Source organism: Vicugna pacos, chromosome 23, assembly GCF_048564905.1.
Source record: "Vicugna pacos chromosome 23, VicPac4, whole genome shotgun sequence".
In the NCBI taxonomy this organism is placed as follows: Eukaryota; Metazoa; Chordata; class Mammalia; order Artiodactyla; family Camelidae; genus Vicugna; species Vicugna pacos.
Genome location: NC_133009.1, coordinates 20,605,969 through 20,621,468, shown reverse-complemented (window position 1 = coordinate 20,621,468; position 15,500 = coordinate 20,605,969). Strand labels below are relative to the sequence as shown.

At 40.4% G+C, this 15,500-nt stretch overlaps 1 protein-coding gene across 1 annotated transcript in view; it reads left to right on the top strand.

Moving 5' to 3' along the window:
- Positions 1 to 14,968, top strand: part of LOC102543429 (kinesin-like protein KIF28P) — a 56,967-nt gene extending 41,999 nt beyond the window's left edge. Inside the window, exons 17-23 of the mRNA XM_006198887.4 lie at positions 2,175 to 2,449; positions 6,804 to 6,938; positions 7,617 to 7,783; positions 8,005 to 8,111; positions 8,315 to 8,486; positions 8,780 to 8,940; positions 14,308 to 14,968. Of these exons, the coding sequence (XP_006198949.1) occupies positions 2,175 to 2,449; positions 6,804 to 6,938; positions 7,617 to 7,783; positions 8,005 to 8,111; positions 8,315 to 8,486; positions 8,780 to 8,940; positions 14,308 to 14,460 (1,170 nt within the window). The 3' untranslated portion in view covers positions 14,461 to 14,968. The remainder of the gene's footprint in view (positions 1 to 2,174; positions 2,450 to 6,803; positions 6,939 to 7,616; positions 7,784 to 8,004; positions 8,112 to 8,314; positions 8,487 to 8,779; positions 8,941 to 14,307) is intronic.
- Positions 14,969 to 15,500: the final 532 nt, after the last annotated feature.

The following is a 15,500-nucleotide window of genomic DNA, read 5'->3' as shown; positions in this document are numbered from 1 at the left end:
TCAGGGGTCCTGGATCTACTGTCACCTTCTCGTGGTTGGGGCTGGTTCCTGACATGGCTGGCAGTGGGGCCTGGTGTGTCCCAACTCTGATGTCAGCCCATTGGTGAGTGAGGCTGGATCTTGAGGCAACTCTTGAGATGCTCAAGGTTCTCAGAGCTGCTGTTGGATTGCTGGTGGGTGGGGTTGGGGATCAGGGGGTCCCAGGGCTAGTGCTGGCCTGTTGGTGTGTGAAGCCAGCTCCCAGGGTCTCTGGCTGCAGGATTCTGTGGGTTCCAGAGTTGGTATTGGCCTGCTGGTGGGTGAGGCTGGGTCCTGGGGTCTCTGGTTGTATGGTCTAGGGCTCCTAGAGCTGGTTTTGGCCTACTGGTGGGCAGGGTGGGGGCACAAAGGTTCCTGGGGCTAGTGCCTGGTCATTGGTGAGTGACACTAGGTCCAGGGGCTTCTGACCTGGGGGTCCTGGAGCTGGTATTAACCTGCTGGTGGGTGGGGCTGGGTCCTGGACCTTCTGGTGGACAGGGCTACGTCCCCTGGCAGCTGAGGGCTCAGGGTGTCTTTGGCAGCAGTCTGTTGATGGTTGAGGCTATGCCCCCTGCCACTACCTGCTTAGACTGAGTCATCCTAGGACTGGTGTCAACTGGCTGGTGAGTGGGGCCAGGTCCCAGTGCTAATAAGCTAGAGGGAGGATTCCAAAATAGTGCTTGCCAGCACCAGTGTCCTCTTGGTAGATAAGCCCCCCAAAATGGCTGCCACCAGCATCTATGTCCTCAGGGTGAACTCCAGTTGCCTCTTGCCTCTCCAGGAGGCTCTACAAGATTAGCAGGTGGGTCTGATCTAGGCTGCTTTCAGACTAGTGTTTCTGCTCTAGGTCTTGAAATGTGTGAGATTTTGTAGGGGCCCTTTAAGAGTAGAGTCTACATTTTTCCACAGCCCTCTCGCTCTCCTGAAAGTGAGCCTCACTGGCCTTCAAAGCCAAACATTCTGGGGGTTTGTCTTCCCAGTGCACGACTCCCAGGCTAGGGTGCCCGATGTAGGGCTCAGACCCCTCACTCCTTCAGGAGAACCTGTGCAGTTGTAATTACCTTCCTGTCTGTGGGTTGCTCACCTGGGGGTGTGGGTCTTGATTATACAATGTCTCCGCCCCTCCTACCCATCTTGTTGTGATTCCCTCTTTATATCTTTCATTGTAGATCTTTTCTGCTAGTCTTCAGGCCTTTCTCATTAATAGCCTGTCTATAAATTGTTCTAATCTTGGTGTGCTCATGGGAGGAGGGTTCTTGGCTACTCCTGGTAACCATTTCTGATGTGACATTTATCATCAAGTTTTCCATCTGACTGGAATTCCTCATATTCTGGCTTATGCTTTTGTCCACTTTCTCAGTAGGCAGTTCTGATACAGAGGCCCTGTCCCTCACCTACCTTAGGGACAGACAGTGGCAGGCTCTGTCCTGGATCTTCTGCTCACTAGGTACGAGCACACAAGTTAATTATCTTATAGTTCAGTGAGCAAGGAGTCCAACACTGATCTTACTGGGCTGAAAGCAAGGTATCAGAGGGCTGTTTTGCTTTCTGGAGGCTTGAGGGGAGAATGTGTTTCCTCACTTTTTCAAGCTTCTAGAGCTGCCAACGTTCCTTGGCTCGTGGCCATCAGAGTCAGCAACACAGCATCTCAGACCCTGCTTCCATCACTATCTCTTTTCTCTGACCCTCCCTTCTGCCTCCCTCTTCCATATTTAAGGCCCATCTAGATAATCCAAGCTAATCTCCCTATTTTAAGGTCATCTGATGAGCAAACTTAATTCCTCTTTTCCAGATAAGGTAACAGATTCACAGGTTTCAGAGACTGGGACACAGACATCTTTGAGGGTCATTCTTCTGTGTACCACGAGCCCAAACCTTCATTTCCTGGGAAAGTTTATCTTTTTTTAAACTCCATCGTTTCCTCTAAGTCATATCCTGGGCTCCCGCAACTCAAGCAGTGCTGAAGTAAATAGGTCAGGAATGAATGTACTGCTCATGAAGGACTTCACTAAAGCTAAGTTTGATGAGAGTCTTCCTACTCCTTGGGTACCCAAAACCCAGCCTGGAGAGAGCATGCTGGGAAAAATCATAGAAAAGATTTCTTAGAGCAACAGATGGAATCAAATATTGTGATATATATACCTTTGTGTTTCCAGGTGTGGATTTGGTCCAAAGCCAAGTTTATCAATAGGAAATTCCTAATGGAGGAACTTTACCAGCGTTTTCTAGATGGAGAAGACAGCCATGTAGCTCAGGAAGATGATCCTTTCTGGGATCCTGTCGAGGCTGTCCACTTGGGCTCAGCTCACATCTGGCTCCAGTCGCTTGCCTACTGCATGAAGTTTGAGGAGCAAGTGGAGTTTCTGAACTGTGATGGGCTCGGAGAGGCCATGTTGCACATCCACATAACCCCGTGCCTCCCAACAGGACGGTGGGTATCTCCTCCACTCCCTTGTCTAGTTCTGGGTCTGTCACATAGAAAACTGATAGCAAGCCTGAGTTCTCCTGGAGGGGGTGGTCAACTTGGTACCCTGAAGAAGTCATTCAAGAGACCAATGAATGAGCTCATTCATTCATGATTTGGCTTTATCAATTCTGATTTTTACCATGGCAGCCAAATCAGCTGACCCGGAATATTTAAAGTCCCATGCCCAGCAGCCTTTGAGCAGCTCAGCACTGCCATGGGGGACCAAAGGAATGAGGACATCCTGCAAAGAAGCAGCAGAAGGAAGGCAGCATGGACACAAACAAAAAGACCTGGGTTGATAGAGAAGCCAAGGGTGCTGTAGGACCTTCTGCCCACAGCTCTGTCCTGGCACCTGTGAGGTCTGGCACCCACCACACACACTTGCTCTTTCCTGTGCTAGAGGCCCATCCCTACTGATGAGGCCTGAGAACCAGCAGCAGAAACCTGATTTCCAGCTCACCCTGTCTCCATCTTGGTACAGGCTTCGATAATTTCTTTGTTCCTTGTCTCAAGGAAGGGACTGTGGTGTCTTTGTTTCCTTCTCTGGCCTCATTCTGAGCAGTTATCTGACCACTTTCTGTGGGTACAAGCTTTGTTCTAAATCCACTCCATTACCTTTACCGCCCTCTCCCGGGGAGGAACCTGTTTTCTCTCTTTGAGCCGTAAGCAGTTCAGGCAGTTTTTACAAAAGCTAAAGTCCTTTAGCAATTCTAAGCAAAGAGGCAGGCTGGGGGTCTAGTCTGGGTGCCAGGGTCCTCATGGGCACCCAATGCAAGCTTTTTGTCTTTCTGAAGAGGAAACAGACTCAAGAAAGGGGCAAGAGAATGGCAAAATCCTGTGACTAAGAGATCAAGATGAGCACTGTCTCACTGTTCTTACTGGGACTCTAAACTTTCCGGTCACTTGGCTGCCTTGGGCTTCTAGACTGCCTGCTGGTTATATTTCCTGTTGTGAGTTAATACAGTGCATTCTAGTTTACAGGTTGCAATCTTGTGAGCTTGGTTGATATGAGAGATATCCCCTGTTGGAAAGTTGCCCAAATTAGTTTCTGAGCCTGTAGGCCTGGAGTTTACTCTGGACTATGAAGAATTCACCAAGGAAAATGACACCTTGATGAGGCCACCTCTAGGCAGCCAGCTGGCTTTCTCTGGGTGGCTGCCCCTCTGTCCCGCTGGGAACCTACTAAATCTTCAATGGTAGTTTGTCACCCACATCTGGGTACATTTACTGCATGAAGTTATATTCCTGCCTCCTCCTTGAGAAGGTCTGTATCTTACCTTGAAGTACTAGCCTAGAGTGGACCCCTGTTAAGTCTCTTGAATGAATGAATTCTATAACTGGTAGTATTACCCATCCTTCCTTCAGAGAATTTGGCCACCTCTTATGGAGTCTGTATAATTCCCATTACATCACAGTCCTAACTTGCTTGGACCCAGGCTTTTTTTTTTTAATTCAAGTATAGTCAGTTACAATGTGTCAATTTCTGTGTACAGCATAATGTCCCAGTCATGCATATACATACATATATTCATTTTCATATTTCTTCTTAAAGGTTATTACAAGATATTAAATATAGTTCCCTGTGCTATACAGAAGAAATTTGAGTTTTTTAAATCTATTTTTATATATAGTAGCTAACATTTGCAAATCTAACTCCCAAATTTATCCCTTCCCTTCCCTTTCCCCCCAGTAACCATAAGATTGTTTACTATGCAAGTCTGTTTCTGTTCTGTAGATGAGTTCTTTTTTTTTTTTTTTAGAGTCTACATATGAGTGATATCATGATGTTTTTCTTTCTTTCTGGCTTACTTCACTTAGAATGATGATCTCTAAGTCCGTCTATGTTGCTGCAAATGGCTTATTTTATTTTCTTTTTCATGGCTCAGTAGTATTCCATTGTATAAATATACCACAACTTCTTTATCCAGTCATCTGTTGATGGACATTTAGGTTGTTTCCATGTCTTGGCTATTGTCTATAGTGATGCTATGAACATTGGGATGCATGTATCTTCCCAAATTAGAGTTTCCTCCAGATATATTCCCACGCATGGGATTGCCGGACCATATGGTAAGTCTATTTTTAGTTTTCTGACGAATCTCCATACTGTTTTCCACAGTGGCTGTACCAAACTACATTCCTACCAGCAGTGTAGGAGAGTTCCCTTTTCTCCACACCCTCTCCAGCATTTATCATTTGTGGACTTTTGAATGATGGCCATTCTGATTGGCGTGAGGTGATAGATACCTCATTGTAGTTTTGATTTGCATTTCTCTGATAGTTAGCAATATTAAGCATTTTTTCATGTGCCTATTGGCCATTTGTATGTCTTCATTGGAGAATTGCTTGTTTAGGTCTTCTGCACATTTTGGGATTAGGTTGTTTATTTTTTGTTATTAAGTTATATGAGCTGTTTATATATTCTGGAAATTAAGCCTTTGTCAGTCATATCATTTGCAAATATTTTCTCCCATTCTGTAGGTTGTTGTTTTGTTTTGTTTATGGTTTTCTTTGCTGTGCAAAAGCTTATAAATTTCATTAGTTCCCATTTGTTAATTTTTGCTTTTATTTCTGTTGCCTGGGTAAACTGCCCTAGGAGAACATTGCCAAGATTTATGTCAGAATGTTTTGCCTATGTTTTCTTCTAGGAGGTTTATCGTGTCTTGTCTTATATTTAAGTCTTTAAGCCATTTTGAGTTTATTTTTGTGTATGGTGTGAGGGAGTGTTCTAACTTCATTGATTTATGTGCTGCTGTACAGTTTTCCCAACACAACTTGCTGAAGAGACTGTCTTTTCTCCATTGTATATTCTTGCCTCCTTTGTTGAAGATTAATTGACCATGGGTCTGTGGGTTAATTTCTGGGCTCTCTGTTCTGTTCCATTGATCCGTATGTCTTTTTTTTTTTTTTTTTTTGGCAATACCATGCTGTTTTGATTACTGTAGCTGAAGTCTTTTTCTTCAGTATTGCTTTAGCAATTCTGGGCTTTTTGTTATTCCATAGAAATTTTAGGATTATTTGTTCTAGTTCTGTGAATAATGTCATAGGTAATTTGATAGGGATCACATTAAATCTGTAGACTACCTTGGCCATTTTAACAATATTGAGTCTTTCAATCCAAGAGCATAAGATATCTTTCCATTTCTTTAAGACATCTTTAATTTCCTTAATGTTTGTATAAGTCTTTCACCTTCTTGGTGAGATTTATTCCTAAGTATTTTATTGTTTTAGATGCAATTATAAAAGGGATTGTTTCTTTACTTTCTTTTCCTGATATTTCATTGTTAGTGTAAAAAAATGCAACTGATTTCTGTATGTTAATCTTGTATCCTGCTACCTTGCCAAATTCTTTTGTCTGCTCTAGTAGTTTTTGTGTGGGGCCTTTAGGGTTTTCTATGTATAGTATCATGTCATCTGTATACAGTGACAATTTAACTCTTCTCTTCCAGTTTGGACCCCTTTTATTTCTTTTTCTTGCCTGACTGCTGTGGCTAGGACTTCCAAAACTATGTTGAATAGAAGTGGTGGGAGTAGGCATCCTTGTATTGTTCCAGATTTTAGTGAGAAGGCTTTCAGTTTTCCACCACTGAATATTATACTGGCTCTCAGTTTGTCATCTTTTTATTGTGTTGTGTTTATTGTGTTGAGATATGTTCCCTCTATACCTACTTTGGTCAGAGTTTTAATCATAAATGAGTGTTGAATTTTACCAAATGCTTTTTCTGTATCTATTCAGATGATCGTGTGATTTTTGTCCTTTTGTGGATGTAGTGTATCACACTGATTTGCATATGTTGAACCATTCTTGTGTCCGTGGGAGGAATCCAACTTGATCATGGTGTATGATCGTTTTAAAATGCTATTGGATTCTGTTTGCTAATATTTTGTTGAGGATTTTTGCATCTATGTTCATCAATGACACTGGCCTATAGCTTTATTTTTTGGTAGTGAGCTTGTCTGGTTTTGGTATCAGGGTGATGGTGGCTTCATAAGAATGAGTTTGGGAGTATTCTCTCCTCTTCAGTCTTTTGGAAGAGTTTGAGAAGGATCGGTATGAGTTCTTTGTATGTTTGGTAGAATTCCCCAGTGAAGCCATCTGGTCCGGGACTTTTGTTTGCAGGGAGGTTTTTTTATTGCTGATTCTATTTCATTTCTAGTGATTGGTCTGTTCAAGAGGTCTATTTCTTCTTGATTCAGTCTTGGTGGACTGTATGTTTCCAGAAACTTGTCCACTTCTTTTAGGTTGTCCAAATTGTTTCCATATAGTTTTTCATAGTCAGGCTAACTTGTGATCAGTGTTTACCTTTTCTGTTTGTAGAGCACATGGTGAGGAGGATGTGGTTATCGACCCTTTGGAGCTGCTGGGCAAGAGGATGGATTTCCAGATTCACATTGTGCGGTGCCTTGGCACCAAGTGGCTAAAGGAAGATGCAGAGCGGGGCATCCAGATTGGGTACCAGCCTGCCCCACAGAACTGCTTGCTGTGTACAAACTGCCCACCTCGTGGTCCCTGGTGGGGGGTGTATTTTCTCAAGTTTTAAAAATGAGTTGATCTGCTTATTCAACTCCCTATTTAACAGAGGGATAAGCCACATGTCCCTCCAGGTCACTGGACTGTGGTCAGTGTGTACTGATCCTCCTAAGTGATTGAAGTGATAGAGTCAGAAGTTTTAATTATCAGAAAGAGTATCTAGTATGACTGTTATCTGAGGAGGATGACTGAGGTTTTGGGGTTTTTTTTTTTTTGAAGCAAAAGGACTGTATTACCATATGGCAGAGATACCAGATATAAACTAATTAGGCTAAAAGGATATTAAAAGATAAAACAATAAAGAAAGGGAGATTCTGAAGGACAGAAACAAACCACCACTTCACATGGAAAATTAACAATTTTAGATTATCTAAGTAGAAAGTATTTATCAAAATCCTTTTCCTTTTTTGTTAGACATTTCATATTATCCATGTAGTGATGATACCCATGTTGAATAGCTGAGATGCTGGAGGCGGTAATCATGAGAATCAATTTCAGGTCATCTTTTATCAACTAACCAAAGCAGGCCATAATTCTTTGGCTCACCTGACCGAAGTGTATACCTTCTGGTTTAAGTTATGTTTTCTGTTCTTTTCTCAGGTACAGAATTTATGACCTTCCAAACACTTTATATACCAAGCCTGTATGGAAAATTATGAATCCCCAAATTGAAGAGACTATCCAGTTTACAGCCTTAAATGCATCTCAGGAGTTTCTGAATTATTTACAGACAAATGCTCTCATTGTTGACTTATGGGGTCTTCAAGGTACCACATTTATTTCCTCTTTTGCATGGTGCATTCCTCAGTCAGATATTGTGTCAGGGTATCTAGGGCTGCAAAGGTCTTGACAGTGGTGACCAAGAGAATCTTCCCCTGGGCCCCTGGGGTTTAGTCCACAGGTGATTATGTGGTTTAAAGCTCCTCACACAACAGTGCCGGATAATTGAGACATTTCTTTCTTTGGTGGTGTCTTCCCCACACTACAGAAGGCTGTGCCGAACTGAGCTGCTCTTGGGCAAACTTCATGGTCACAAGTGAAGGCCATATCATGGTAGACACCAAGAAAAGTTCCACTATGATGGATCCAGGCCAGGTGTGTATATTTATGTGACATTAAAATGGACATTACAGATGACTAGAAAAATCTCAGATGACAGCTGCTTAGGGATCATCAATGTTCCTTCCCATTAACAAACCTTTTTTTCAAATCTAGATTTCACATGGTAGCAACAATTGCCTGTCTCAAAGGATATGCAGATAATCCAGCAAAAGGCTAAACTGACATGTTTTTTGTAGACTACATCAAACCAGATATCAGAACTCTATCTGAAGCTGCTCAAGTTAGAACAGGAGACGGACCTGCTCAGAAACATTAACAGAGTCCTTCGAGTAGAAAATGTGTTTCTCAAAGAATCTCTGGAGAAAATTGGTGCTTGTCAACAAGGTGAGAGGCCACTCAGGTCTTGGTGTTTAGTTTCTCTTTGAACTCCTACATTTGTGATGTGTATCTGTCTTTCTCAGAAATAAATTCTTTAATAAGTTAATCTATTTCTTGTCTTAGTTGGAAAAAAAACAGGGAGAACTCTTTTTCCTTGTAAAATTTCTTTGGATGGGTCCAAATTGGTGTCTGATAAAATGATTATGTAGTAAAATGCCACCAAGGTAATTAAATATATAAATACCTGGATAAATAGATAAATAAATGCATGCTACCTTTTGTTTCAGTCTCAGAACATCAGCCTTCTAACACCCTGAAGATAGCTGGGATGACAGCACGACTGCCAGCAGCCAGAGAGATTAGTCAGATGGGCACCCAGCAAGCCAGCTATGACAGAGAATTTGCCAAAGCGCTTAAGGTGTTCTACCAAAGCATGAATGTGGCGAGAGGGCAGTTTCTCAAACTGAGACATTATAAACCTCCGGTAAGTAACCAGAATCCTAGGAGCAAAAGGAATTTCTTTCCATTAGATGTGTATATTTGATATAATTGCACTTCTCAAGCTTGGGGATGTGCATGTGTTTAAGCAGAAGATAAGGTCGAGGCCTGGAATGGTGTGAGTTTACGCCTTTCGGTCCTCTGCCCGCCTTTGCTCCTGATTTTTTCACTTTAGTGTACATCTGGCTGGTTCAAGGCAGCTGTGGCCATTGCAGGATTGATATTCATTCACTTTATGAATACAGAATATCCCAGAAATGCAAGTTCTGTTTATCATTATGAAACCAAATAAATATAATTCATCATATTAAGCTATTACGGGAGAAAAGCCATGATTACTTCACTAGATACAGAAAAAGCATGTGATAAAATTCAGCATCCTACCATGATAAAAACTTCTACAAACTAGGAATAAAATAGACATTCCTTAATCTGAAAAGGTAATCTTAAAGGGACACACAGCAAGCATAATCTTAATGGTAAATCACCAATGTCAGCTATCTTCACTTCTGTTTGACACTGTTAGATTCTAGCTAGTGCAGCAAGGCCAGAAGTATGAAGTATAAAGATTGGAAAGGAAAAAAATAGTAATAGCAGTTAACAGCATACATTATATAATACTAACTGCTTTTACATTTTCTGACTCAATTCTCACAAGAACCCCATGGGTAGGTACTGTTACCAGCCTTATTTTACAGCTGATGGATCTAAGGCACAAAGAGAGGTTATGTAACTTCTGTAAGGACACACAGCTAGTAAGTGTTAGGACAAAGCTCCAAACCCAGCCAGGGCTGTTCCACAGTCTAGACTCCCACACCATAGTGCCTCTAGTATTATTTCCAGATGATGTGTTTATGTAAATAGAAAATCCAAAAGAATCTATAAATTAAAAAGTTGCCGGATACAAAAAGTATTTAAAAATTAATTGTATTTGAATATGACAGGAACAAGACAGAAAATTTTTTATAAGCAATACCATTATAATTATCTCAAATATAAGAAGCACTTATGCCTTTAGCTAACACAAAACTATGGACCTTCTATGGAGAAAATTTTAAAAGTTGAGAGATGTTAAAGATGATCTAAATAAATGGAGAAACATGCCATGGCTCCATGGTTTGGAAGACTTGCTATTGCAAATCTGTCAAGTCTCCTGCGATTCAATACAATCTCAATAAAATGTAATGGAATCTGGCAAGATAAACCTATAATTTAGATAAAGTTGCAAAAGCAAAGAATAGCCAAGACAATTCAAGATCCAAAAACAAGATAGGAGGACCTGCCCTAGCCTGATATCAAGGCTTATTTAATGCTATTTGTAATAGATAGTAAGGGATTGGCCCAAATGTAGGTAAGATAACCAAAGAAAAAGAACAGAAAATCCAGAAAAAGATTCACTCAGAACTAGAGATGAGTGTGGCAAGGATGGATTTTTCAATAAATAGTGGTAAGAGAATCTATATGAGGATAAATTGATTCTTATCTAGAACTATACCCAAAAATCAATTTTAGGTTAGAATTAAAGACCTAAATATGAAAGGTAAACCCCTAACACTTACAGAAGATACTTTAGGAGACGTCTTCATGATCTCACAGTAGAAAATGATTTAAACATGATATGAAAAATACCTAGGTTTAAAGAAAAAGACTGATAGATTCACCTACCTTAAAATTGTAAAGTTTACATAAATGCTGGAGAGGGTGTGGAGAAAAGGGAACCCTCCTACACTGTCAGTGGGAATGTAATTTGGTGCAGCCACCATGGAAAACAGTATGGAGATTCCTTAAAAAACTAAAAATAGACTTACTATATGATCCAGCAATCCCACTCCTGGGCATATACCCTGAGGAAGCTCTAATTTGAAAAGATACATGCAACCCATTGTTCACAGCAGCACTATATACAATAGCAAAGACAGAGAAGCAATCTAAATGTCCATCAACAGATGGTTTGATAAAGACGTTGCAGTATAACATACATACACACACACACACACACACACACACACACACACACACACACACACAATAAAATACTACTCAGCCATAAAAAAGAATAAAATAATGCCATTTGTAGCAACATGGATGGACCTGGAGCTTGTCATACTAAGTGAAGAAAAAGAAAAATGCCGTATCGTATCACTTATATGTGGAATCTAAAAAAATGACACAAATGAACTTATTTACAAAACAGAAACAGACTCACAGACATAGAAAACAAACTTATGGTTACCAGGGAGACAGGTGGGAGTGGAGGGATAAATTGGGAGTTCAGGATTTGCAGATACTACTGTATATAAAATAAACAACAAGGTCCTAATGTATAGCAGGGAACTATATTCAATACCTTGTAATAGCCTATAATGAAAAATACTATAAAAAGGAATATATATATATGTATAACTGAATCACTATGCTGTACACCAGAAATTAACACAGCATTGTAAACTGACTATACTTCAATTAAAAAAATTAAAACTTTCCAAAAAAAATTGTAAAGTTTGGTCCAGATACCAAAATAAAGTCAAAAGGGATAGGAAAAGTCATCTGCAACACATTTACTATATAATGAACTACTACAAACCAAAAAGAAAAATAGATTTTGACTCAATAGAAAAAAAATGATAATGAACTACTACAAACCAAAAAGAAAAACAGATTTTGACTCAATAGAAAAAAAATGATCAGAAGACCTGAACAGGAACTTGACAAAAGAGGAAATCAAAAAGGCCAATAAATATATGAAAAAGGGCTTACCCTCATTAATAATTTGTGAAACACTAACTGAAGCCACGATGATATACTAATATAAAGCAACCATACTGGCAAAAATTTCAGTCTGAAAATACCAAGTTTTAGTGAAGATACGAAGCAACAGAAACTTTCATGCCATGCTGGAAGGAGTATAAATTGGTACAACCACTTCAAAAAATGTCTGCCATTTATCTACTAAAGGTCAAAGACGCATCTACCCTATAAGCCTGCAATTCTACTCCTCTTCTCCAGGGTACGCTGGTTTTAATGCCCCGAGGCAGAGGTTCTCAAAGTGTGGGCTCCCCACCAGCAGCTCCAGCATCATCATTTGTTAGAAATGCACGTTCCACAGTTCGCTCCCAGACCTGCTGAACCAGAATCTCTGGGGTGAGGCCCAGTAATCTTGTGTTTTAACAAGCCCTCCTGATGATTCTGCCTGAAACTGAAGTTTGAGAACCACCTCTCTAGGGATCCTATGTATGTAATGAATTAATTTCTCTCTCACCTGTCTGGAATGGTGCTAGTTATACACTATTCTTGAGAGAATTGGGAAAAGTGACTCATTTTCTATTCTGTGGTTCAGATGATGGATTCTGCAGAAACCTGTGCCTATGTGCACTGACTTTTTATAACACCATCTTCCGTAATAGTCCCAACGTGGAAACATCTCAGTGTACATCCACAGAAGATAAGTAAATCATAGCACCTTTTATACTGTGGAACACGACACTGCTGTGAAAATGAACTATAGCCACATGCAACTGGATGAATCTCACCATCAACAGTGCTGACTGAAGATTCAGGTCACAAAAGATGCCATCCAGTAAGATTCCATGCAAACGGCTAAAAGACAGGCAAAATATACTGTTTAGGGCTGCATTCTAGGTGGCAATTATCCCACAATTCATGTTAGTTTTTGCTTCTGGGGGAGGGGGAATGGGTGTGACCAGGAGGAGCTTTAGAGACAGCGTTTTTTTTCTTGAGCAGGTATGTTCCCTTTAACTGTACCTACACGTACATTTTGGGTATTCTTTTGTATGTATATCTCACAATAAAAAAGAAAAAAAATGTGATGAAAGACACTAAAAACAAAGTTAAAAATAAGCCATAATCTGTATCTATTTGTATTTATCATCAAAAATTAGTATCCAGAATATATAAACAACTACATACTTTTAAAGTAAGAGAAAGACATGTTGGAAAACACACTGGAAAAAATGGCAATAGTACACGAGCAGGCATTTCACTAATAAGCAGAGAAACAGCAACTAACACGAGGTGCACGGCACACTACCTGCCCCCTGCCTGTTCCCATCTCTGTGAGCACTGGCACCTGTGCCACCATGGCTCACTGGTACCCTTCCCCACAGGTGTACCTGCTTCCATGGGGCAGGGGATACATCAGCCAACCCCAACCATGGGAGAACTCCCACCCTGTATGATCTTTTGCAAACCTCAGAACTGCTACAGCATTAAAAAAAAAATACATACCATTCCAATATGAAGTATTTGGATTATCTCACCAATTTTTCCTGTTGGCAGTAACTAAAGGGCCACTCAGGCAGCCTTCTCTGGTAGCAGCTATCAAATGCAGCTTTCTAGCCCAAAGGGAGAACTCACTGGCTACCTCCCTCATGTATGCACATAATTTTTATTATAATGATGTGAGTCACTAATATTGAAACCAAACAGGACCCTGCAGGACCATCCTGGGTACAAAGGCCTTTCCGTGTCCCCTGTTTGTTGTTTGTCAAAAAGGCGTTAGTTTCCTAGGCCTTCCCTGAGTTCCAAAGAGTGGATTCAAGCACTTACTAACTAGGGAAGTGAGGGAAGGCAGAAATAAAGGAAATATAAGCCCAACATGATCTTTTCCGTGACTATTAGCTGAAACCAATGCCTTGATTTATGACCCCAAACTGGGGGATAATGTCCTATGGCTTCCGCTAGCTGGCCCCAAATGGACTTAAAATTGATGACCAGGAAGGTCAATTAAGAACTGAAATTCCTGAACCATCACGGAGGCTCTAAGTAAATAATAAAATGCCTCAACCATTGCTTGTGCTCTCTCCTCCAAAGTTAAGGTATCAGGAGACCATGATGTATAAGTTTGCTTTGCAGGAATACATAGATCAATCACATTCACAAGAGACACATCAAATCACAAGACAGTGCCAGGAAGTCTGCAACTGAGGTCTTATCAGAAAGCACAGGAACCTATATTCAATATCTTGTAATAACTTGTAATGAAAATGAATGTATGTATATATATGCATGACTAAGGCATTATGTACACCAGAAATTAACACATTGTAACCAACTATACTTCAATTAATAAGAAAAAAAAGAAAGCTGAAATCACAAAGACCCTCTCTCCCCTTTACCTTTTTTTGCCTTTAACAACCTTGTGCCTTGGCCAGCTGACAAGATGAATTTAAGATGAGTCTAGATCTCCCATCTTCCAGGTTGGCACCTCCTCGACTAATAAACCTTTTTCTGCTCCAAACTCCGACGTTTTGGTTTGTTTGGCCTCACTGTGCATCTGGCACACGAACTTGGGTTCAACAACAGTATCATATTTTCTCCTTTCATTTATTTTTAGGAAGATGATCAAATGCTTCGACCATTTGTACACCAACAGTCACAAATGTTAAAGGAATTTGGGGACCTACTTGAATCCAGCTTGTGGAAACTGAAAAATGATGTTGCTCTTATAGTGAAAAAGAAGAGAGAATGTTTATTGCACATGGAATAAAGAAGATACACCAACTGAAAACATTTGAGCTGTTGAGGATTATTTGTGCAGCTAATGAGCTGAACTGACTTGGTTATCAGAGCTGAATTGTGAACTCAAAACATAGTCAACCCATTTCCAACTTATTCAACCTATATCGCTTTTAAGCAAAACTCATCTTAAATTTGATTTAAAATCATGTAAGAAAATGAATCCATATCCAGGGTGAAGTTTAGGTGGGAGATACAAGAGGTGATTGTTTAACACTGAGCTCTGGGATCGACTGCCTGGGCTTGAATCCATCACTTATCAAGTGTGTGCTTTGGGGCTTCCCCTCTCTAAGCCTCTTTGCTTATCTGTTACATGGGAATGGTAACTACTTACTACAGATGGTTAACAAATATAAGAGAATATAAAGCGTTTAGTATGGTGCCTAGCACTCAGAAGCAATTGATAAGCATTTGCTCTTCATATTTTCAAGACCAACAGTTTGAAACTTCAAATAAAAACTCTTGATAAATTTCTTGCAGACCTAGAGAATGGTTATTTCATGACCTTCATTTTGTATCTTTGCTCTGAACAAAGTTTGATATTCTACCTCCCCTTATTTTCTGTCTTCATAGGTTTATTTGAAATAGGTTCAATTCATTAAGCATCATTGGTACCTGTACTGTGGGACTGCTTCAGTGCAAGGGCCTTGGGTTCAAAGATTAAGATTTATTACGAGATCTGCCAGGAGTTAGTGAATCTCAAAGTGATCTTGATTCCACAAAGAATTCATTGATGAGTCTTAGTCAAGGACTGACAGGCACTGAGTGCTCTGGGGAAAGGCTTTTAAAGAAACTTTTTGTAGTCAAAGAGAGACTAATAACAATAGCAGCAATAATACTGAGACTGAGTGCTTACTGTGTGTCAGGCACTAATGTAAGTGCTAAGTATCTGTTAGCTCATTTAAGTCTCACCATAATTCTATGAGTTTGGTTTTATTACTTTTCCCCATTTGCGGGGCTTTAAATGTTAAATAAACAAGGCTTGTCCAGGCCACTGTGAGTAAGCAGTGG